Here is a 26,502-nt window from a genome sequence, read left to right as displayed (position 1 = left end):
CGATGATAGTGGCTTATTCGTCTCACAATTACGAATTAAAGAAAATCACTTGGTTTTACACTTACATAGCTAAAATAATATCAGCATACTTTCTGCATGTAAGCACAAGTAGTACTCTTCTGAATCAATATTACTTATGTTGTCTGAGTTTTATCACATTGCGAGCTGCAAAACCAACATGACTGCCAAAACGAATGTCGGGCTACTTAGCCTTAATCAAAAGTTACGTGCGATTTTGTAGACAATTTCTTATAGCACTAGTATAGTTTGCGGTCATGTGACGGTGCGATAACGATTTACGCTTGCTGTGATGTATATTTGAAATGTGAAAAATTATCTAGAGAGGAAAATAACCATAGGGTAGGTGTACCAGTTATGGACATAATGGTTCCCTATTTCGCCATACGTAATTACTTTCATGTCTTCAAATTTTGAAAATTTTTGTGTGTTGTAGTAGTTAGATTTAAGATAGATCTTGATGTTAAAACATTCAAAAAGATTTAAAATGTGAAAGTTATCAAAATTTCACATATAGCCAAATAGGGAACCACTATGACCATAACTGGTACACTTTCCCTAATCGTTTTACAAATTTTTAAAACCAGTTTTTTTTTTGCTCAAAATCGAAACAATGTGCATGACAATCTACCATTGCATTCAACTTGCTATCTGCAATGCGATGATAGAATTCCACAAGAATGACTTTAAATGTGAACAAAAACAAAATTTCCGTTTTTGGGGTTGCTAATAATTGAATGTTAGATTCTTGAGCCCTAACATGAGATGTATTGGTGATAGAAAGGAGGGTTACAAAGATATAGAAACCCTAGTATTGAAAAATAGCTTTCTCTCGTAATGATTATTTAATTCGATATCTGGCACACATACTATGTTGTTCTAATTAAATATGGCAGCCTTATATTTTTATTTTGGCAAATGAAGCTCCAACGGTTTCTTTTTCCAGAAACATGTTATTGTGAAGGGGTTGTTGAAGAAACTTTCGAGTAATGAGGCTATCCATGAGGACTTTCTGCGATAGGACTGACAGCTAAAAGTGTGCATGCAACCGAAACGGAAGGGTAAACAAAACATGCGAGTGTTATCAGAGCTTATCATTTTCCTTTGTAATTAAACGGTCACTCCGATCGCGAAACGTCAAAAGCTCATGACAAACAAAAAACCAGCTGATCGCAGCTGTCTCATGGATTGCCTTATGACAGTTTGAGTGAGGCAAGACTTGTCAAAAATCGAGGGGTCCATCAATTTGACCAACCGAATGCAGTTTTTTACTTACTCGACAGGAGCTTTCGAATGAGCATAAATTAAAACATTTTGAAATACCAAGTGTAAATAGTGGGCCGGACTCAGCGAGAATGACTCATCAAAGATCTATCGATACCAAACCAAAATGTATTCCTCAAGAATCTTCTTAAGAACAAACAGTTTTTGTTTACAGTCTGGCTCTTCATAATGCGGTTAAATCAACAAATGTATATAGAAGGCGCATGATAGTCAAGTCATGGGGTCTTCAGTCATGTTCTGTAATGTTCTGGAAGTGGAGCACTATCTGATTATATCTTATTTCATTCGAAATTTGACCGCTAGGTGGCACTAGTGAGCATGAAACTTTTACTTTGGTTTTGCAGATATCTCAGGATCATAACCACTTTAAAATATAGCGTCTTCTGCAAAATTGTTCAGTAGCTCAAGCACTACCATTATTCTAGGCAAGAGACACGAGATTTTGCCTCAAGGCAGCGCTAATGGGCATGAAACTCTCAGGATCATGACCACTTAAAAAGATGGTGTCTTCGACAAAGTTGTTCATTAGCTCAAGGGCTATCATAATTTAAGTCAATCTCCAATTTCAAGACCTAAATAAAGATAGCTTTTGAGCTACTGAACATTACACGCGACTACTCGCATTACAAAAAATCGCGTGACAATCGAAAGATTAAATCGACCGTATAACTTCTACGAAAATCGTGCAGTAAGATTTATATTAGTCAATGTTTCTATCATTTTGATGTTAATTTTAATTTTAAGTTCTAATGTAAGTTCGAACAACTGAGTGAGTTTCCATGATTGCACCTCGTTTGGCATAATGATTGATTTAAAATGAATTCGTCATATTTGAAGCTTTTATTGAGATCAACACCACCGAGCCCATAGCAAATTTTTTTAGTAGGATCTCAACAAGCGTGATGTTCGTTCAGAAATTTTCCAAGCAATGAATGTCAAAAATTGTCGTGACTTTACTAAATAAGGAGGTCTTGAGGAAGATCTTTTCGGAGTAATAATTTTCTCTACATCCTAGAACATAGAGTATCTTTGTGCTTGTTGCGATATACATATTTGGAAATAGTAAATTGACAAAGAACGTTCGCAGTTCGGCTGCAGATCAAGCTCTGTCCCAGTTTGGACGTAACACTTGATGAAAATTACTTGATGAAAGAAGGGAAAGACCTATTAATGCAGCATAATGCAATAATCGCCTATATACGAGAGCAGATTATTTTTCGTTTGAAATGTTTAAGGCTCTAACGCAAAAAAAAATCTTCTCACAGCATAGCTCAAAAGAACAACACATTTTAAAGAACTTTTCAACGATTCAATATAAATTTAAATTTTGGAAGTATTGATGTATGTAAGCACCGTCTATTTTCGAAAGAAGGGAAAATTTGTGATTGAAATATATTTTTTTCCAGCATATCTCGAAAGAAGATCATGCGTTTGTTTTAAAGTAATTATGATTATAGCAGCATGTCTTGCAAAAATTGATAAAACAACAAAATATGAAAATGGTTAACATTTAGCTTTACTTAATAATGACATTTAAAACAGTATAAATATAAGGAACAGTATTTATGAGAGTATAAATATAAGGAACAGAAAATTTATGATTAAACCAATAGAAGATTGGACACCAAAAATCATTGCGACATAATAAAACGAAAAGACATCAAAAATTGAGTTCAGAATCATCGAAGTGATTGTGCTACTTTTCCCCGAATGTCGTTTCTCCGAATGTCGGTTCCCCGAATGCCAGTTCTTCGAATGACCCTTTTCCCCGAATACCATTTCCCGGAGTGACCGGTTTCCCTGAAAAGTGGTGCAGTTTAAACAGGTGCTATAATAGTCTTCAGTACTGGATAGTAAATGAGAAAGAATGGTAAGCAATCATGAGAAGGAGGTGTGCTGTCATTCTCGGCTATACACATGTTTGCAAAAATGCTTAGGGCGGTAAAACTAGAAAGAACCACCAATTAAATAAAGAAGGGTGCATAATAGATGACCAGTTCGCTCATCACCCTGAAATGTATAAAGTTGCGATAATTATGAGTGCTAAAAACTTTTCGGGGAATTGGGCTAATCGGGGAAACGGGATATTCGGGGAACTGACGTTCGGGGAAAAGTAGCACAACCATTATTTATTTATTTATTTATTCTTTTTTGTTTTAATTTTGATAAAACTTGTGTTATAAATAAATTTTCATGAACCTACAATTTTCTTGACTAGGATAAGTGCTCCAATTGAACATCCACACTCTGAAAGGTAAAAATATTTTGTCCGGTAAAATCGATTTCTACAGTCCTCAAATTGTTTTATTCATAAAATTCAAGAAAATTCAATTTTGCAGCCTCAATGCCTCATACAAAATGTATGGGAGAACTTCCCTCTAAATTATCAAGAGCACACATTTTGAGAAAACACAGCGGTCTTAATTCAAATCTCGATTGATTTGTCACAACCAACAAGTTTCTAATGGATCACAGTTTCGGCGCGATCGGCTGTTTTCTTTTTTAAATTTATAGGGGAAAAGCACCAATTTTCGACCCTGTACTTATTTTCGACCCATTCATACGATTTTGGCGTACTTTGTATGAAAAACCGAAAATAGGCACAGAATTCTTGTAGGTCGAAAATTAGTGCTTTTCCCCTACTCTGGAAAATTCAATATATGGCTTGGTTTGGTAAAGCTAAAAGCGTATTTTAAGGCGTAGTAGGCCGTCATTGAAATTTGTACACGTCGTTGATGATTGTTTCTAAATCATGTCATAATTTTGAATTGAAGAAAATCAGTTCATATTGCTCTGGCGCTTCTGAAAAAGTATCAGCATACTTTCAGCATGTCATCACATATAGTAATACTTTTCTGGATCATTATGAACAATGAGGACTGAGTTTTATCACTTTGAAATTACAAGTATATTATGATTTTTCAAGTACTTATACAAATATGTAATCGAATGATGTTTTCCAAAATATCATCAACAAGTATGCCATTGTTAGGTCACATAAGTGATCATAAAAGTACATTGCCCGTTCGATTTTGAAGCGGTTCGATTTTGGCTACACGGAAATACATAAACAAAAAATGAATCATGGGCCAGTCACCAATCCTGATGTTTATTACTATAATTTTTTTTTTGTTGATATGAAAAATTTGCAAGTGGAACCAAATTAATGCCGAAACTTGAAGACACGAGCTGTTCAAAGTTTGTTTTAATCAAATACATAAACGCAATATTCCTACCGCTGTCAGGGGGTCGTCTATTATTTACGTAAGGCACGCTATGTCTGAACCAGACGATTATAAAAATCGAATGTACATCGGATTTTTCTCGCTAGAGTTTAGTATTTGGGTTATATTTTTATAATCGGAAAGTTTTAAAATATTCCATCGGTGAAATTTTGATTTTTTTACACTTTTTAGCCATTTTTTATACTAAATCCCATGAAAATCAAGCTTTCGACGCATTTTCGCCCATACAAAATGTATGGAAAAAAATTCACCGATAGAATATTTTAAAACCTTCCGATTACGAACAAATAGACCAAATACTGATCTCTCTCTTATAATCGTTTGGTTCAGACATAGCGTGTAAGGGTTTATGGGGGGAGGGGGGTTTGAGATTTCTTACGCGCCGTACTAAATATTTTAAATTTTCATACAAAAAATCTTATTACGGGGAGAGGGGGGGGTCTTGAAACCGTCAAAATAGTCTTATGTAATAAATGGACAGCTCCCAGGATGAAAGTATTCTTATGCCGACACTCACAGTGACGAACCATGCATAGTCATATTAACGTAACACTCCCGCCGTTGCTTCTATAAACGTGTGAAATCATACATAATTAACACATTCGAAATAAAAACATGAAACGAGCTCACCAATGGATCCTTCATCCTTGACTAAGCAGCCACTTTCAGGTAGGGCTTGCCGAAACACTGTCCAGCAAAACGCGCGAAACGAATCGAGAAAAAAAACCTTCTGAACCGGTGCCAAGAAAATCAACCGAATTGGCTTTCTTGGGATTCTCAAGAAACTTAACAAATACCATATAACATGAAAGAAACTCGAGTTAAAAAGGTGGTACCTACTTTAATATTTACATGCTGATATAAGGACATCGAAATGCCAAAAGAGTTATACCACCAATACATCAATTAACATTGTATTGAAATGAACCGACGATAACTGTGTGAGGCTAAACATCCGTATATCTTACCGAGGCACCCAATGGATTACCTACTTTGCTCTTATCCACAGCTGATCAGCAAAAGTTTTCTTGTTTTATATTGTATGGGAAAAAGCATCTAACTTCAACTTTGCAGCAACTGGTTCACTGCTCGAATATGGTTTTTGTTTACCATTGGTAATGACAGTTCGATGTCTTCTATAGATTGTAGCACGCCTGACATAACCTCGAAACTCCATATAAAAAAATGTGTCAACTATTCCAGCAGTGAATGTCAAAAAGTAGGACAGTCAGTTGAGCCAGTTCATTTAGTGTTGTTTTCTGGCTAGAAACTTAGTGGACTCCATTATGCGCAGTAGATGATTGATAATGAGATCTATAGAAGGCTCTCATAAACTTTCGAAAACATCTATTTTGGGGGCCAACGAGATGTTCGTGAATCTTCAAAAGAGGGTCACAGCTTCTAAAAGATTGGGAACCAATAGTTTATATGTTCATAATTCATAAATTGAGTTATTATTTGTTATTTTAATTCTTAATTGAAACAACCAACGACAAATTTTAACACTCAAGCATTCTATTTTAATAGTAGAACTCAATACCTACATCTGTAATTCTCCTCTACCCGAAAAATGCAATCCTTGCTTGAAAAAAAGCTTGGGGCATAATTTGCATGTTATTGAACAAAAATCTATGTAACATTTCTACTTCAAATCATTTCATAATATGGCTGTTTTAGGGGTTCCTTTAGAAAGCCTCATAAATCAGCAGTAAATGGTTTCCCTGTCATTATGAATTCCGATTTCAAGCCAATACAAATAACCTAATTAGCCAAACCCAAGCGCAACAGTTTCCCAGCACTGCAAGCCGCTATCTGAAGAAAGACCCTCACCAGACTTCCCCCGATCATGATACCGTCGGAACACCTACACCTTAGTTGAATAAATCATACGTAATGTTGCTCAAAACGTGCTGATCTAATCATTCAGTAAATCACTTAACGTGAGACGACCGCCAATGAAAAGCCGTGCTCTCTAAAATAATGTTACACAAAACTGGGTTCTTCTGGGGCCAACACACATGTGTGTTATCTTTACACATCCTGATTATCAGCTATCAAGTGGCTTCGAACCATGGCTTGAAATCCGACCTAAGCACGTGGATTTTTTTTACAAGTTTATTCATCTCCATCTCTACCACACGAAATGAGTTCATTAATCTGAAAAATCATTTAAGTGCTGATTTCTGTTTTTTTTCATATTTCACGACACACATAGATCCTTAGGATTGCAAAGCTTATTTGTAAAAAAAGATGTGTTTCGTTGTATACTTTGTGAAAAAATGAAGCAGTAACCTACAGGATATACGAATTCGGAAATACCAACTTTGGCAAAGAAAGCTCTAGGTTAAAAACGTGAGGACGTAAAGCAAAGGAAAAGGTATAAAAACTAGCCCGGGAGCAGTTTTTTTTAAATGTTTTTAAATTACACACATTATGAATTATTCCAGAAGAGTTTGATTTTCTTGCGATTCGTAATCACTTTTGTGTAACCCCGTTTAAGCGTGTGTGGAAAGTACCAGCTAAAGAGCGCACCCAGCGGGTGTAATGATTTTAACTACGACGACGGACGCTGAGAGGGAAAGATTCTGCCCGAGATAAGGCAATTGCCCGGAAAATGTTTACGTTTTCACTTCCGGTGATGGCGAAGGCGCTTTTGTTGTTGGTGTTCAAATTTCCCAAACAGACCACTTTCAGGAATATATGTACTGGAACACATATTCACGAAAACATGACAGCTTGGGGGAGTATGCTACAATTAATCCACTCGTATGGCTCGAGTGGGGGACTTAAATAGTGTGGGAGGAGGACGGTATGGGATTTATGGGAGCTTTTCAAGGAATTAATTTTCGAGATGCTCTGCCATGGCATCTCTTGGGGATGCTGAATTTTGAATCTTGGAGGGGATGCAGAGGAGGGAGCAAGCTGCATGATTTAGAGTGTATGCTAAGCTTCTCTTCCGACAAAGTTAGGAATCCTGCTAGCTAGACAGCAGAGTCCGGAATGCTCAGAATGCAGTATCATATTTTCAATGGGATGCGGTTAAGTAGTTTTTATTTCAGCAATTGAGTGCAAGTAGTACTCGAGGAAATTTACATCGAGTGATCCGTTAAAGAGAAATAGAATCGTAAAATTAAAACGGTTGTTAGTTTTTTGGAATAATATCTGATTATTTCAGCATTCTATAGCATTTCAAAGATTTTCCTTTCAAAATTTAAAATAGGTACTATTATCTAAGTTATCTATTGTAGTTAAATGATTGCATAAAGGTTCATTAACTGCAATAAATTCAGGGAGTATAAGTTGTCACCTGTTAATTGAATTCAAGGCGGCGTACGATTCAGTAAAAAGAAATGAGCTATGGCATATAATGTCCGAACATGGTTTTCCGGCGAAAGAAATAAGGCTGATACGTGCTACGCTAGATGGTTCGAAAACAAGTGATCGGATTGCAGACGAAGTGTCAACCTCGTTTGTGACGTTAGACGGATTGAAGCAGGGAGACGTACTTTCGAATTTACTGTTCAACATTGCACTCGAGGGTGCTGTTAGGAGATCTGGCGTTTTTCGATTTTGCATTTTCAATTTTGCATTTGCACATCGTGTAGATCTAATGCACAATGAAATCCATGATATTTCTCACAAACAAAAAAAAAAGTCCTGGGCTGTTCGAGGATGGAACAGTTATAAATCACTAGCAATCATTGACACAAGAGCACTCGCTACCGCAGAACTGCCGAAAACACAAATTCTAGAAACCATTAATCAAGATTTCGTGTTAATTCCAACATACATACTGTCAAATACAAAGCTCATAATACCGCAACTAATCGATTACACACCCTTGTTAGGATCCTCGTTACAAACGCGATAACCAACAGTAGTACACTGTTGGTATTTCAATCGTTAAAAAACGAAGTTCCACAGCATGGAACTAAAACTTGCTGTATTGCCATCCATGCATCATCATCATCCAGCGTAATGGGGGAAAACATATTGGCACCGTGGAGTGAGTGAGTTTGAGTAGATTTCCATTTCGTTCGGTGAAAGCTAATAACCTTCTAGCCGGCTCCGGTTCCACAGTGCACCATATTTACCATTTGTATGGCTTACAGACCCCTCCGCTCCTTGCACCATCAAACTACGAGGAACGAGAAACGGAATCTATGAATGATTCACCTAATAGTATACTTGTATATCTTATTTAAATCAGCTCTAGAATCATCTTCAAAGTTTTATTTTGAAATCTTCGGCAGAGCTTTTTTAATGGTATTACAACATTTAGTCCATATTGGTACAACATACAACACAGCCGGCCTGAAAACAGGGTCCTTAACTGCAGTCCTAAACATACTCGCATATCGCATAACAGTCCCACTTGAATTTTGGTTTCAATCGCGTATCAATAAAAACATCTGTAACTTATCTGGTTCTAGTTAGGTTGCATATCAATTTCAAGGCTCATAAAGTTTCATTGTTACAATGAACATGCACTTCACTTCTTGTTTGACTTTGAACATTTTTGAAACGACAAGATTTGCTGAAATGTTCTTTGCAAAAAGCAATAAAGTAAAGTTTATCAAGATGTTTTCAGCAACTTTTCAAACATACTCTTGAAACTTCTCCCAAAAGGCCGATTTCAATGTTATGTTTCAAATTACTTTCATTTAAAGCATCCGCAACTTGCATTCAATTTTCATTCCCATACCCACAACTCAAGAAGATTCATCCCAGTTGCGCGAAAGTTGCACCAAAATACGTGTATGACAGCTAGAAGTTTGTTTGTTTCAATCCAGTTGCAATATGGTTGAGTTGCACATTACGTACCATATAACAACGAAGAAATGGTCTAGCAACAGTTTGTTTGTTAAAAATGTGTTTCTTATGTGTTGCGCGGAAGTTTTTACGAAAAGTTTAGATTATTTCAGGCGTGGCCTAATTTCGCCTGTAATGAACTTGTATTCCGAAGGGTACAGTAAAGTTATAAGCAACAAGCTTTGATAAATGGGCCATGTGGTCGCTTTTACAGTACATTGGAGAAGCAATTGTTTCAAGAGCTGGTCTAGTAGTGAATAGAGGAGAAGATTGGTGACCATGAGGTCGAAAGTTCGATTCTCGTTCGTATTTTTGTTTTAATTTTTTTGTTTTAAGTATTTTGCAACAAATCAGCACTAATTTTAGCAAGAGGAAAAGTTTTCGAATTTATAGTATACTTACCAACAAATGTGTCGAGGTGCGCGATAATAAAGTGAGCTAGTCCCAAGTAATGGGACTGATATGCGGGAATATTTGCATTTGGTGAGAAAAGTACTCAGATAACGAGTCCCACCTGCTATTATCTTGGTTTTGTACAGTAAAATCAACTGCATTAATATAAAATATAATTAGTTGTTGAACATTTTCTTATACTGTAATGATAATGATAATGATAATGTCACTAGAATTTTATGTTTCCATCAGCGGTGTTACGAAAACGTTTGCAATAAGGTTCAGATGCGTTTTTCTCGACATGATGATTTTCCAAATGGCACTGTATTGCGAGTATGGGCAGTAAAGCCCTGCTCCAATTTTAGTACCAAACGCTTAAATTAAGGTCAGAAACACATGGTTACGCATTTTTAAAATGTTTTGCGTTGATTTGAGTCTAAAAAACATTTTTTTCGGTTTTTTGAGATTTTGTCACACCCTTCCGTTTAAACTCAAATTTTGGGTATATTTTGTTTTCCGTGTGCCTTCCGAAATGTCAGATAAGAACAGCCCGTGTTAAAATTAAGACCCCTGTGGCGTTTTTGGCAACTGAACGATCAAAAGTGTCAAGCTTCATATTTGAATAATAAGTATGATATAGCCGGTATTGGAGTGAGAAAAATTGCTAAAGCAGTTGCAAAAACGTGCTCTTTCGTGTTATAAGATAAAAACAAGATTTCATTCAAAATTTTAGGACCCTATTGTAGATTTGGCGTCCCATGAACTGCCGATGCAGATGGGTGGCAAGTCAAAATTCATGGATTTACGCAGCGTCGACGACATGGTGATCTAGCAAATGCGCGCTCTTGTGTTGTTTCTATATATTCGATTAGCGTTTTTCGGCAACCTTCAATCTATTTCTTCAGCAAATCCACCGGCATTTCTACCAGTAATTCCATCAAATTTCAATAAGGAAATCCTCCAAGGATTGTACCAAAGAATTTCTACAGGAATGCCATCAGGAATTCCTCCAAGTAATGCTGCAGGAATTTCTTTAGGGGTTTTACCAAAATGTCTACATGTATTACATCGGTAATTACTTCATGATTCTACTAGGTGTTCCCCTAGAAATTTAATTAAGATTTTGTAGAGTGATTTAACTGGAAATTCCTGTGAGGTTTCCTATAGAAATTCCTTACGAAAGTTCACCTGGAATCCCTCACGGTAATCTATCAGTAATTCTTCTAGGGACTACTTATGTAGTTCTTCAGGAGAACTTCAAAACTTCCATCAGAAGTTATTGTGAGGATTCCCTCTGGAATTTCTGCAGAGATTCCACCAGGAACTTCATCAGAATTTCGTCCAGGGATTTCATCAGTAGTTCCTCTAAGGACTAGAAGTTATTCTAGGGATTTAAACAGGAACTCGTCCAGGAATTCCATCGGGAATACATCTATAGATTATATCATATATTCCACGACGAACTCCATCAAGAGTTCTTTCAGGGTATCCATCAGGAGTCTCTCTAGGTATTCCATTGGAAGTTTTCTAGGGATCTTATCAAAAGTTATTCGTGAGATTTGATCAGAAAGTCTTCTAGGGATTCCATCTGGAGTTCCAGCAAGCATTTCGTATGGAATTGCTCCAGGTATGACATCAGAAGCTCCTTCAGGGATTCCAGCTGGAACTCTTCTAGGGATTCCATCAGGAGCCCCTCTAGCAATTCCATCAAAAGTTTCTCCAGGGATTCCATCAGAAGTCCCTTCAGAGATTCCTCCTGGAATTCCTCCATAGATTCTATCAGGAGTTCTTTCAGAGACTATGTCAAGAGTTGCTCGAGGAATTCCATCAGGATATCTACCAGGGATATCATAAGGAGTTCCTCTAGGGATTATATCAGGAATTCTTCCAATGATTCCATCAGGAGTTGCTCCAAGAATATCTTTAGAAGTTTCTCCAAGGATTCCATCAGTAGTTACTCCAGGGATTCAATAAGGAGATCCTATTAGGAGTACACTTAGGGCTTCCATCAGAATTCTTCTGGGGATTTCATCAGGAGTTTTTCCAGGGATTCTATTAAGAGTTCCTTCATAAATTCCTCCTGGAATTTCTCCAGAGGTTCAATCGAAAGTTCCTCCAGAGATTATATCAGGAATTACTCTAGGATTTCCATCAGGATTTCTCCTAGAGATATCATAAGGAGCTCCTCTAGGAATTGTATCAGGAGCTCCTTCAGAAATCTTATCAAGATTGCCTCCAGGAATTTCATTCTTTTTGGGAGTTTCTATAGGAATACTTCTCGGGACTTTATCAGAAGTTCCTCCAAGGATTCCATCAGAAGTACTTCCAGGGATTCTATTAGGAGTTCGTTCAGAGATTAGACCTGGAATCCCTCCAGAAATTTTATCGGGAGTTCCTCAAGGAAATGCATCAGGATTTTTTTTGGGTATTGCATATGGCGTTCCTACAATTCCATCAGAAAATTCTTCAGGAACCTTATAATTAGTTTCTTCAGAAATTTTAACAGAAGTTCCTATAGAGATTACAGAAGTTTTTCCAGAGATTTCACCTGGAACTCCCGCAGGGATTACATAAGAAATTCTTATAGGGATCAGGAATTTTTCTTGGGATTTCAGGAGTTCTTAAAGGGATTTCATCAGGAGTTTCTCCAGGGATTTCATTAGCAGTTTCTTTAGATATTCTACCTGGAATTAAACCAGTGATTGTATCAAAAAGTTATCTCAGGATTCCATCAGGAGTTCTCCTAAGTCTTCCTACAGGAGTTCTTCTTGAGATTTCATCAGGATTTCTTCCAGGGATTCCATCGAGTTCCTATAGGGATTCAATAAGGAATTCCTTCATGGATTCCATCAGGAGTTCCTTCAGGGATTCCATTAGGAGCTCTTAAAGGGATTGTATCAGGAGTTCCTCCAGGAATTTTATCAAAAGCTCCTATGGAGATCCCGTCAGGAGTTTCTTCAGAGATTCCATTAAGAGTTCCTGGAGGAATTACATCAGAAGTTCTTATAGGGATTTCATCAGGAGTTCCCACAGGGTTTCCATTAGGAATTCCTTCAGAGATTCTACCTGAAATTCCTACAAGAGCTCTATCAAGAGATTCTCTAGGGATTCCATAAGGAATCTGAATCAGAATCTTCAAAGGATTCCATCAGAAGTTTCTCTAGAAATTCTATCAAGAGTTTTTCTCTAGATTTCATTAAGAATTTCTGCAGGAATTCGATCAGAATTTCTTCTACGGACTCCATTGGAAATACTCCTAAGATCTCTACGATTATTCTGGGTTCCATCCGGTGTCCGGCCATTTGGCCGAATGCCGTTGGGCCGAACGCCATTTGGCCAAATGGGTCGTTTGGCCGAATCAAGAACAAAAAATATCATTTTTTTCAACGCTGATGTGTAGGATTCATAAGTGTGGCCCAATAACTGATCTGCTAGTTATCTTGTAGATCTTTATGATGTGTCGGGGCGTCATATTTGTCGCTACGCGCGTCAAAACTGTGAGCTCATGGCTGGTTCGCCTCTAGGCTGGGGTTTGAAATGATTTTGATCATTTTATAAGAAATTTTTCCTTCATTTAAACATAAGCTATTCTCTCAATCTGTACGGGATTCATTACTATTGGCAATAATTTAGCTTATATATTACCGTGGCGAACACAAGAACACAGCAACCGTTGCGTTTCAATATCCAGCGCTTATCAACAGAAGGTGTAGCAGACGAGTACCGCCGGAAGCTTGATGAGCGGATAAGGGGATACAACGTAGGCGAAACCCTCAACAATCTGTGGGAGTCTATCCATGGTGCGATGAGCACAGCAGCGCGAGAGGTGATAGGTACTGCTCAGAGACGACCCAGAAACGGTTGGTTTGATGAGGAGTGCTAGAATGTGACGGATGAGAAGAATGTTGCCAGAAGTCGGATGTTAGTGTCTGGTACCCGGCAGAATAGAGAGCGGTACAAGGAAGCGAGAGCAGCCGAGAAACGAATTCACCGCAGAAAGAAAAGGCAGTATGAAGAAGACATCATTACTGAGGCGCAAAACAGCATCGAACAAAACGATATGCGGATATTTTACGAAACTGTCAATGGCGTACGGAGAAAAACTGCGCCGTCTCCCGTCATGTGCAATGACCGCGAAGGTAATTTGCTGACAGACAAAATCTTGGTGGCTGCCAGGTGGAAAGAACACTTCGAGCAATTGTTGAATGGAGAGAACACGAGCGCGTCTGAGAACAGATTAATCATCAGCAACGATGGACAAGCTGTGGAGCCCCCGACACTAGATGAGGTTAGAAGAGCGATTAAGAAGTTGAAGAACTGTAAGGCTGCTGGAAAAGACGAGCTCCCGGCCGAACTTTTCAAGCACGGTAGTGAGCAGCTGTACGAAATACTGCACCGTACTCTGTTAAGGATATGGGAGGAAGAAAAATTGCCTGCTAGCTGGCTGGAGGGCCTCATCTGCCCTCTGTATAAGAAGGGCCACAGATTGGAGTACGCCAATTACCGAGGAATAACGCTCCTCAATTCGGTGTACAAAATAATGTCGCGTGTTCTGTTCAACAGATTGAGACCGCTGGAGGAGTCCTTCGTCGGCGAATACCAAGCTGTGAGTGTGTTTTCGTGAGTGCCAATTAACGACGGATCAAATGTTTACCTTGCGACAAATCCTTGATAAGTTCCGGGAATACAACTTGCAGACTCATCATTTGTTCATTGATTTCAAGGCGGCGTACGATTCAGTAAAGAGAAATGAGTTATGGCAGATAATGGTAGAACACGGTTTTCCCGCGAAACTGATTAGACTGATTCGTACAACGTTGGATGGATCGAAATCAAGTGTGCGGGTTGCGGATGAGACTTCAACCTCCTTCGTTACCTTGGATGGATTGAAGCAAGGAGATGCGCTTTCGAATCTTTTGTTCAACATTGCTCTTGAAGGAGCTATAAGGAGAGCGGGCGTGCAAAGAAGCGGTACCGTCACCCGGTCGCATATGCTCCTGGGTTTTGCGGACGATATCGATATAATCGGAATTGATCGTCAAGCAGTAGAAGAGGCATTCGTGCCTTTTCAAAGGGAGACAGCGAGGATTGGACTGATATAACAATAATTTGCATTACACTAGCTTACATTTTTATAAGAGATTTTTCCTCTTTTGATCATAGGCTGTTCTTTCATATTTTATTATTTTTCATAGCTGATGGAACTAAGGCTTATTATACGTTCATAGTCTTATTAAAAATTAGACCGAGTCACCGAGTCGAACACTTACGTTAAAAAAGCTAACTGTATCTCCGTTGGTAAAAGAAGAAGTCAAACTTGTGGTAGAAATTAATTAATTTACTAAGTACTATCAGAAGAATTGAAGAAAATCGATGCTACAGAAAGACGAATAAGTCGTAAACCATTTGACTAATCGTCAAAATCTGATTACAATCGCAATGCAAAAACATATGCTAGCATAGCAGCTTGCTTAGACGAGTAGTTAGAGTCCGCGGCTTCAAAGCAAAACCATGCTGAAGGTGTCTGTGTTCAATTCTTGGTCGGTCCAAGATCTTTTCGTATTGGAAATTTCCATGACTTCCTTGCCACACGATATACGAATGCGAAAATGGCAACTTTGCCAAAGAAAACTCTCAGTTAAAAACTGTGGAAGTGCTTATAAGAACACTAATCTAAGAAGCAGACTCTGTCCAGTGAGGACGAGAAGATGAAGATGAAGAAGAAGAAGATTTATCTGAATGCCTTTAGGTTGAATCCTTAAAGTAACACCTGGAAGTATTTTTTGCAGAATTTCTGGAAAAATCCATGGAGCAATTTGTTGAGTAGTCTTTGGATGAATCACCATTTCCACCATTTTCCTGAGAAATAACTGGAGCAATTATTTAATAAATCCCTGGAAAAACTTGCCAACTTTTCAATCCCTAAAGAAGTTCCTAAAGTATTATCTATGATAATTCCTGGTGGATTCCTTGGAAAAAATCCTGCAAGGAGTACTGGAAGGAATTGATGGATAAATTCTTTTAGAAATCTTCAAAATTTTTTTTGGTAGATTCTTAACCTTTCAGTCGTTGCGCGGTTTGCCGCCGTCAGAACCACCACGCTGCTGTTGTGAACGAAAAGCGAGCTTTCTTCAGCAGTGTTGTACGAAATACAACAGTGCGACGACTGAAGTGTTAAAGTAATTTCTGGATAAATCCAAAGACGAATGCTACTTAGGGTCCCTTTAGGAATGCCTGGAAGAACCTTTCAAAGAAACATTGTAGATATTTGAAAAATAATTTATTGAAGATTCCGTACAAAAACCCAATCTGGGCGAACCTCTCATAAAATTGCAAGTGGAATCACTAAAAAGATTCCCTGTGGAACCCCGTGTAGGAAATTTTGATGAATTCTTTTACAGTCACGGTGCTCCGCTGATAACGGTCAGAAAAATAAATCTCCATCAAATCTGTGCTCACCAGTCGTTTTCTATAGCTAAGCAGCATGTCTGGGCAACTTTTAAAAAAAATCGAAGGGCCCGTTTCGAAGTTACGCACTTTTTATTGTATAAGTTCACATGCAGTATAAGTTCACAAAGAACATCTAACAATTTAAAATTTGATTCAAAGTTGGTTTAGTTAGTTATTTGAAACTTCTAGATGGAGTTTTATATGAGAGAATCAACAAAATATGGAGTTACGCCCCTTCGGAGCTGTAACCATTAAAAACAGTCATTTCAAATATATTATTACATAAATAATTCACAATTAACATTAACTTCATAGGCTAAAATGCTATAAGGCATTATGGAGCCAATTCCATCATGTAACCAAATCAGTTTTTATACAACAATATTCTCACGATTGGAATAAAATGAAATTCACGATGTAGGAAGCAACGATACAAAATGGAAGAAAATAATGCAGAGTGTGAAACACTCGTTATTATCTTGTGTAATGGGATTGAAGATCGTAGTAGTTAGAAGGTTTTTTTAATGTTTGCCTGACAACTTGGATAAGTTTGTTTAGCTCCCAAATATTGATTTATTTTCATTTGTCTTCACTGATTATAGCAGCGGGTCAGTTTTAACCTCACAGGCACAGTTTGTAATCGAAAAAATTAAAGTTTACAGATAAATCTTCGATTTGTGTAGGATTCAAACCCTGTTATGGTAGACATATTAGCAGGAAACGTGGTTATGGGGTAGAATGTTTTCAAGAGAGGTTTGATTTGAGTATTGATTTTTAAGGATGGCATGTAATATTAAGCTCTGCAAGTGTTATGATTTTGAAATTAATGAATTCAAACAATTACGAATATTTCGTACTATTGATAAACGTATTTCAAGTATTGAGGCTTCCTCGTCACAAGTTGACTTGAGGATGGGTTGATTGATTTATACAATTTTTTCACTATTGTATTTGTCCCGAACTCTTACGTATTTTTGACATCGAAAAGACCGGGAAAGTCACATGTAAAATCATAGGTTTGTGAACAATATAAGCGTAGTAATGTTTACTACAAATGATTACAGAAGTATTTATACAGATCTAGAGTGTAATAATTTGGCCAATAATGCATTACTCAGCAATCGAAGTTTATGTTCTGGGCCAGTACAAAGTTAGCCGGAAAAGCTGGGGAGCTTGGGCTATAACAATATTTTGTAAATAATACTAACAATACAAAATTGGCTCCGTAATGCCTCATATCGCTTGAGCCTATAAAAAATCAGTTAATTGTGAAAGAATTTGACGACATGTAAATGCAATGTGTCATTGGAAATGTTTTAACATGCTTAACGGTATGAAAATGCCTAATTAAACTATTTTAATTTAGAGATATTATCGGTTACACTTAAAAACTTAAAATTTCGACGATTTTCACATTCAAACCCAAAGATTAAAAATAACTGAAAACACCAACTTTGAACCAAATTTTGATGGTATATTTCTTCTGATAATCACTGCCAATAAAATTGATTTTAGTATCTCAGATTTCTTTTGAATGTGTGGAATAATACAATCAAAAGGACGTAGCTTCAAAACGGGCCCTAAGATTTTTTTTTAAATTTTGCCCGAACATCCAGCATTGCTATAGAAAACCGACCGGTGAGCATAGGCAGCATCCACAATTTACGTAACGCTCTAGTGGGAGGGGGGAGAAGGCTCAAGCGTTACGGCTCATACAAAAATTTGAATTTTTTCATACAAAAAGCGTTACGGAGGGGGTCAAAAATTTCCAATTTTAGCGTTACGTAATAAATGGATGCTGCCATAGATTTGATGGAGAATTTTTTCTGATAGTTACGATCAGGCTTCCTGGTGTAATCTTTCAAAGAATTCTTGATGGAACTCCTGTAGGAATTCTTTGATGAATCCTTGGAGAAATTCTGGGTGAAGTCACTATAAGCGTTGCTGGAGTAAATCAATGCATGTTTTTTGGAGGAATCCCTAGAGGAAATCACTAGGAGAATCACTGGAAGATTTTTGATAGGAGCAATTCCTAATCGAATTCATGTAGGTATTTCTTGAGCGGAAATCCTTGAGAATTTTTTCAAAATTTCTAGAGGAATTTCTGGTGAAATCGCAAAAAAGTTTTTGGATTTGGTTCCACAGGATTTTTTGGTGGAATTATTAAAGGAAGCATTGGATGAATCACTGAAGAAATCCCTTGTAGAGTTTTTGGATAAATCCCCGGAGTAATCTTTGTAATGCTTTGGAATGCTAAATCACTCAACGTGATTTTTTTTTTCTTTGCTGTTTTTAGAGCTCGGACCTAGTTGATCCATCTCGCTCAAACGTGATTTATTGTATGGTAAATTTTAAACGCTCTATTTCAAAGCCATTCCGTACAGAAAGATAGTAGATATACGTTGATGCTACAGAAAAATAAATGCGGTTCAACCGAACAACTCTATTTGAGGGCGCGCGCTCGGGTAGTCGTTTGCACCAGCTGTTGATGAGCTTTGGGGTTGGGGATATGGGGCGTTTGGGGTGGCCACAAAATAATAAAACTTCACCACGACGCGCTGCTGAGCAGGTGCCACTCGGGCGAGAAAGTTTCCCAGAAAAAAAATATTGGAATGCAACAAGTTCTCGGGCATGCTGGATACCTACCACGCAAAGCGCATTCGACGGTTTCGAGAATTGAGTTCACCGAATGTCAGTCAGTGGAAAATGTGCGAGGGCGAGGGATGGACACGGTGTTCGCGTGGAAATCCAGGAAATGGAAACTCAAATCGAACCAACAAAGCTGCAGTTTCCGTTGGATACCGGCGCGAAATGTGTGTTAAGCCTGGAAGTGGGTTACGGCGTTTGGGCTTGCAGCTGTGGATGCAGAGTTCAGTAGGATAGTTTTGCTGGTGATGATTGAACCGGGAAGCGGATCAAGATCTGTGGAAAACGCAGCCAGAGCCGATGAAGCGTTTCGGCGATGCGTGGTGTATCTAACGATTGCTGCGTTGGCGTTGACCGGGCTTGGATATGACCCGCACATGCGAAGTGCCGAGCGAAAAGCTGCGGAAGAAGCTGAAGCGGAGACGGAGCACGAAGAATTTTATACGGGAATCGAGGACGAAGCTCGAGAAGAAGAAGAAGATGTGGAGATCAATTGGCAGCTGAATATCTACGTTGCCCGGATGCTGGCTCCGGTTGTGGTATGCTTCCTAATCCATTCGATAGCAGAAATCAATTTCGTCCGAAGAATCTACGGCGTAGGACACGTAGTAGTGTGTGTTATCTACAAGCTGTTATCCGTTCCAAAGGGCATCGACATCCTATTGTTAATATGTGGATTCTGCTCCGAATTCTGCTTTGCTGGGAAAATGTTGCTGTATATCTACCAGATCGTGATTTATAGTCCAACCCCTGACAGGTCGTCCTATGTCATCTACGGAATCATAGCTCAGTGCTTTGGAGCTTCAATTCTACCGTGGATCGTCAACGAGCTCGAGGAGACTTGGGAACATTTCCAGAGCTTCCTCAACTTGGTCGTTACCATGGTTCAATTCTTTCTTCTATATCCATGTGATTTCTGGAAGGATGCTTTGACGGAAGGATTTGATGATGACAACGAGTTGAAGTTCCGGAAATTACTGACGATAGCCAACTTTGGAGTTGTCGCACTTGCTTCCATCAGCAACGTCACTCTTCAGTGGTTTGAACTAGTCATATTTGAAGAAACTGGTCAGACATTGATGCATTCTTCTCATTTTAGGTTCATCAACAACAACGAAACCCTCCTTCGACCGCTGCTACCGTTTTTCGTGGGAGATGAGTTCTGGGACACATTCTGGAACATCGTATTCAATGGCATCTCTTTCACATTCCTAGGCTTCTTTTGCATATTTCTCTCCACACATCAGCTTATGATAGCATCATTCCTCATCACGTTCCTAACTGGCGTAGCATATCTTTACCTGGAAGAAGATATCGGTGCCCGATTGGCCATTCCAATGACGGCGTTCACCTTTGCCGTGGCCTTGCTGCAGCTACTGTCGATGTGCCCACCGAGTAAGCTTCTGCTACTGATGGGATCCGTCTTCACGATCGTCAACCTGGCTTCGTACGGTTACTTTGGACTGTTGACGCTGTTCTGGAGTTCGCCAGACATTGTGATAGTGGTGGTGTGGGCAGTCAACGGATTTTATGCGTTGATTTTGTTGGTGCTTAGTCGAGAATTGGTACGGCAGAAGGGCGAAAATGCAGGTCTGGACCGAGATCGTAGTGGTAGCTTTAAGACCGTAGTCACGACTATAACCTGAGTTGGTGCTAAACATTTAAATAGTTAATAATGGATGTTTCGACGTGTTAGATTTTTCGAAGGTGCATTAAATAAATATACAATTTGTCTAGAGTTTATTAACGAAGCTTGTTATTTCTAAGCATCAACATACTAAGTAATTTAATAAAGATACAATGGACTGTACTATGAATTTCCGTACTTCATCTTGAATTACGTCCGCACAAAGACAAATCGGGTTGCTCAGCTTAGTGTTCTTTTGAGCATTTCCACTGTTATAAACTAAGAGCTTTGTTTGCAAAGTTTCCATTTTCGCATTCGTATGTTGTGTGGCAGGTACGATGATACTCTTTGCCCAAGAATACCAAGGAAATTCCCCTGACGAAAAAAAACGTGATTCGACATTTAAACATTTTCTGTGTGGCTTTACTGATAACGGAGAATCTTTCGACGAGGCTATCCGTAACTATTAAAAATCTAATCGTTGATCTGACAAACATTTGTGATGTCTACGAGAGCATGCTGAATTCTTTATTTTTTTTTTATTTAAGTGGTAATCCAACTTATACTTTTTTCACTCTTACACGTCACAAGGTAGTTGTGCTCTTGACCACAATCTTGCCCAAGGTTCATAGAATATTCCCAAATCTTTGCCTTTAGGAAACAGGTCAGCTGGACGAAACTTTCAAAAAAGGTATAGTATCGCAGCATCTACGAATTTATGTGACCTAATCATTGATTTTCGTTCAAGGGTGCTATATTGATGTGGACAACGTTAGAAAATTTTCCAGAAACCATAAATTACCCATATTTAACCGCAAGGTATTACTATAGACAGAGGCTCCCAACCTTTTCAAAACCGCGACCCTCTTGGAGCTCTACAAGCGTCTCGTGGACCCCGAAAGATATATTTTTTTGATTAAAGTCACTAAAGTTTTCAGAATTATTTAGCTCATCTACTGGACAGGCATATTCACAAATCACGTTTGCAATCTACCACAAATCTTAGTGGCTAACACGTCAATGCGAGAAAACTGCTATGTTTTTGGGAGAGTCCAATAAGAATTGCGCCAGAAATCGGCCTAGTATCATTCCAAAAGTTGGATGACATAACGTCGAAAGGCAAAAGGTCAAAAGGAGAGAATTGGAAGAAAGTAAACATTTCTTGGAAGAGCGATTCTCTTCCGCAGAAAAAGTATTTCGGCGTTTTATCCTTTTTAAGTATTGTCCCTCTCAACATATTAAGATTAATGCTGTGTTCAATCACTGTTGATGTGACGTGAGGATAATTTGATATTACACTGCAGAACACGTTTTTGTCTTAAACACAAAAATACCGCTATTTACTTAATTAAGAGTTGCTGAACCCATTGCCGTTTTCAAAAATATCATAGCACGTCTAGTTTTTGAGATATTGACTGTTGAAAATTCCAAATTTTGGTATTTCAACCAACTTGCATGCAAGTTTGCCAGCTTGTACGTAAATTTATTTGATTAATTTGCCACAGAAATCAAACTCCACGTGCTAAACAATACTTATCAACAAAGTTCATAATACTTTCGATGCTTAAAAGTTTTTTTTATGTGGTTCAGAATAGTATTGTATTTTTCCATATAAGATAAACGAAGAGTTTTGTATAGAGACTGCAAGCGTATTTTAAAATACGATTATGTATAAATTTTATCGAGCAATTTCAACTAAATTATTTATAAATTGAAAGTTTAAGTCCTATTTCGTATGTTTGGTGGATTAGATCAGAAAAAAAAGATTGATTAATCATACTTCAAATTTCATGTGAACATCAATGAAACCAGTGTTTTTTACCACTTCTGCGAGGTGTAGCTAAAAATGGTGACGTACTGGAACATTTCTGAGAACGGCATCAGATTCAGCGACCCCAAATTTACCGTGGTGAATCAATACCCGGACACTTACCCGAGCAGAGGCGGATAACTGGATGATATCAAAATGATAACAACTTTTATTATCACTGTTATCAATTTGATATTCTGTTATCAATGATAACCGAATGATAACAAAATTGGTTATCATTGTATCCGTGACTGACATTATTGATAACAGATTGACAACAAAATATGTTATCACACATCTTCCCCATAAATTTTTTACAAAGTGTGTGTTGATAAACAAAGTTGACTTTTCGTCATACAAAATTTTGTAAAATTATTTGAAGCGTAAGTTTAATCCAAAACACTCTCTTTTCAAAGTTTTTCCGTGATTTATGACCATAAAATTAAAAAAAAATCTATGTTGTAAATTTAGTTATCAACTTGAACTCAGTGATAACATAATTTATTATTATTTTGTTATTTGACAAACAAATTTCAGTTCTCAATTTTGTTATGTTGGCTGTTAATTCAGCCAAGATGATAACAATATCAGTTATCAAATGATGATAACCAGGTAACAAGGTTTCTAATCATTTTGTTTTGCAACTTTGCTCGGGTAAGCATGCACAAATCTTTAAACCCCGTTTTTAATTAGTATTCTTCGTAATTCATTAATGTCTTTTTATCAAATGAATAGTTTTATACCAAATCTTAGTATAGATGATGAATTTTCTGATAAAAATTGAGATTATACTATTGAAATAGATAAAACAATGTGGATTATCTTATCTTTAAATCCGCACACCTGCAGCAAGTTATGTCTGTATATCCGCACACTTTTGGATCAAAATCTGGACAGCGACATTTTAACATTGAATTATAAACATCAATCACTTAAAAGTTTTGATATCTACTGAACTTAACACATTTTTAATAGCTTGTCGAATGTATACTTGCTGTAATAGTTTAATCATTGAAATGTATTAAAATATTGTAATATGGTTACCTGAGTTGAAACGTCTGTGACTTGAACTGCAACTATTATCAATTTGTTTGGCTTATTTTGGTGTTAATTAATGTTTTGTCTTGATTTTCGTTGTGATAAATATTTTAACACTATAAAAGTATTGGGTTTCATTTCAATGTCCGGATTTAAAACCACTTGTATCCAAAATCGGATGGACACTTCTCCGGATTCAAAACAGATATTTATTGCATATTTCTGGAACGTGGCGCCACTGAGCTCGCTTCGTGAACATTTATATTGTAAACACTACATCAAAAGTAATATTTTGATACATTATTTTTAACTATACGTTGTGAGTGTGCTTTTTGACGTTACCAACAAAATCGCATGCACTGCGAAGAAAAGTCATTCAACTGAAGCAACTTTTTTGTTTTCGTTATTTTTACAAATTTTGGCAATGGTAACTAGATAACAAATGAATGTACAGTGATCAGTTATGTTCATAATAGAAGCTTTAATTAGAAGTAACGTTTAAAAATTTAATTTTACCTCTAATTGATCAACATCACTAGAGTGTCCGGATATTGGTACCGTCCGGATTTTGATTCACGTACCGTGGTGATATGATATGTGTCACTAGTAGATTTGGGGTCGCTGAATCTGATGCCGTTCTCAGAAGTGTTCCAGTACGTGTAGAACATAGTAGCCTGTATAACTTTGATCCCAAGTAACAATTTTAGTTTTACGAATTACTTCCAGGGTGCTATAAATAAACGCCGATAAAACCATGGTCAAGGCACTGTTGCCTTCATCGCTTCCCCTAAAACCTCTTGTAGATTAGAACGTGACTAGTTGGCCCACTCTGAAAGAGGCTATGAAGAGTATAATTATGTCACACGAATAAAGCAAAATAGCATTTATGGTAGCTATTTCGAGGCCACCTTTTCTGGATGAATGTTGTTTCGTCTTAAAAATGATTTTATCATAACGTCGATCTTGTCGAATTTATTCCAACGTAAACAAACCAAAATAAGATTGAAAACACGTCTGTGATAATTTATTTCTCAGTGCTTTTTCTTTGAAGTGTTTCATTTGGTTATAGTGCTCGAATCTTTAGTGCCGAGTGAGATTTACTGTGAAATGTGATGAGAAAGAAGTGAATTTTCCTGTCCCCCCTCTGAAAGTGACATATTTCTAATTATTTAGCTTTTGCTAAAATAAACCGCCAGGTGAAAATTCAACATTTCTTGGTTTGGTTGGGCAGTAAATGTGCTTTAAGTTATATTCAGTCAGTTAAATCATCACACCATAACGTCTTATGAGCGAATTCATGGAGATAATATGATTTGAAAAAGTTAAATTGTGGCAACCGGAGTGAAATTAATATGGCGGAACCATAATTGATAGATTGCCATCGACAAATGCTGTTTTGATATCATAAATACATCAATAAGGGCACACTGTTATGATTCGGCATTTGTGGATGTAAAAATGCCTTAATAAATGCTGATTGAAGATGATTCAGCTTTTTTTCGCTTTTCATGGTAACTAAGCAGCATTTAACATAGTTTGACAGTTCGGGAGTGCTGTTTTGAAGAAAATACGCAAAAAAAATGAAAACGCATATCAGTTTTGCATTTTACCATTAGGAATAAGTGTTCCTTGGTAATAACGCAATGTTAGTGACTTTATATTGGTGTGGTTAGTATTAAATTTGCAATGCAAATAGTGTTTTCGTATCTTATGAGTCCCAATACTGATTTAGAAGGTATAAATAAGGTAAGTCATCAGAAACCAAGTGGAAGTCATGCAGTCTAAAAGCAGCTTTTAAGACAACAAGCTGTATTATATGAGTCTTTTATCATAGCCGTAACAAATAAGAGTCGTTCAGCCATGGCAGGCAGTTGAAATAAGGTATTGTATGCTGCAATAAAGCAGGTTTTGTAGCCACAAAATTTTGACTTTATGTTTTGGCTCTAAAAGGTTTTGAAAACAGCCAAGAGCCGAATTACAAAATATCATCTTTTGGCAACGGTAAATGTCGCCTCTAAGTATTATAGCAATCATTTAACTGTCATAAAACATTAATAAATCCTCACGAAAGCCAAGTTGCTGTGGAATTGTTACTTGGGATCTATTCTTCCCGCCAGGAGCTCCACTGTTGCCAGCCGAACTGTTGGTGAAGCATATTGCATGCAAGCCCACTTTATGATGATGAATAACAATTTATCCTGACGTTCAATCAAAATGTGGTCTTCGGCAAAGTTGTAGCTGGGATGATTTAACATGAGACGAGTTTGTTCACTTTTCCACAAAACAAACGAAGAGATAGAAGGCTGAACACAAAATTATGACGTTTTCCATAGTAATCTTCATATAAACTTCAAATAGCGTGTGCACAGTCAAATTTCTTACGAATCATTTCGAACTTTGGAAGTTTGCTATTTACCATAACAAAAATCGTTTAAGCATAAGGGAGCCAAAATTTCAAAATTTGCGCCAGTCTATATATTTTCGACCATGCTAGTCTGTAATCTTATGCGACCTAACTTATGATAACAATTGCTGATTTGACAGCTGCTTCGGATTGATTTGATTTACTTTGTACGAGTGTACGGGACGAAGCAAAATGTACAAATGAACTCAGAAAATGACGTTTTATGCGAGTTTTTTGTGTTTCTTTCTCGATGTTTCTTCTATCACTCACACTGTACGAAAGATGTGATGGTAGTGGATGAATGTACAAAAATAAATTGATTGATGACCATGCACATTGCTTCCAGGGGCCATGGCCATGGTTACGAAATTAACGCCACGCAGATGACGATCTACGCTGAGTGCAATTCGACGTTTAGTCTTTCGATATTTTGTTCCTAAATTCTTTCCATGACTACGACAAGGAACTTTCATAAACGATCTTGACAAAATCCAACAAAATATCATACATAACATATAAGAAAACCATTCAGGTACCTCCATCATTCACTTCATTATTAGAATTTTTCTACGATTGTCTAAAACTCAGTGGTATACCATACTTAGTGTACGGTGGGGCAAAAGTTCGACCTTAGTTGTATAATCAAAATTAATAATAAATTAGAAATAAATACCACACAGTGAATCTTCAACATATTGGCTAAAATTTTGCTGAACAAACTTGTGTCGCAATATTTACACATTTTAGTTATAACAGTTTCAGAACTGATTGCTTA

At 37.4% G+C, this 26,502-nt stretch overlaps 2 protein-coding genes across 5 annotated transcripts in view; one reads left to right on the top strand and one right to left on the bottom strand.

Annotated features, from left to right (window-relative positions):
* The window catches only part of LOC5575615, a 984,994-nt gene that overhangs the window by 284,356 nt on the left and 674,136 nt on the right, over nt 1-26,502 (bottom strand). The window lies entirely within an intron of this gene.
* LOC5575616 lies at nt 18,902-20,591 on the top strand. The gene is made up of 2 exons (XM_001662054.2): nt 18,902-19,887; nt 19,948-20,591. The coding sequence occupies exons 1-2, from the start codon at nt 19,097-19,099 to the stop codon at nt 20,492-20,494; spliced, it is 1,338 nt and encodes a 445-aa protein (XP_001662104.1). The 5' UTR covers nt 18,902-19,096; the 3' UTR covers nt 20,495-20,591.

The sequence above is a fragment of the Aedes aegypti genome, chromosome 3 (genome assembly GCF_002204515.2).
Source record: "Aedes aegypti strain LVP_AGWG chromosome 3, AaegL5.0 Primary Assembly, whole genome shotgun sequence".
NCBI lineage: Eukaryota > Metazoa > Arthropoda > Insecta > Diptera > Culicidae > Aedes > Aedes aegypti.
Note: the sequence above shows the minus strand (reverse complement) of the source record. Positions and strands in the feature narration are given on the sequence as shown.

Excerpts from the sequence above, each read along its gene's own strand:
- LOC5575616 (XM_001662054.2), top strand. The coding sequence starts at position 19,097 with ATGATTGAACCGGGAAGCGGATCAAGATCTGTGGAAAACGCAGCCAGA. Across the intron at positions 19,888-19,947 it reads AGCAACGTCACTCTTCAGTG|GTTCATCAACAACAACGAAA; the intron begins GTTTGAACTAGT and ends TTCTCATTTTAG.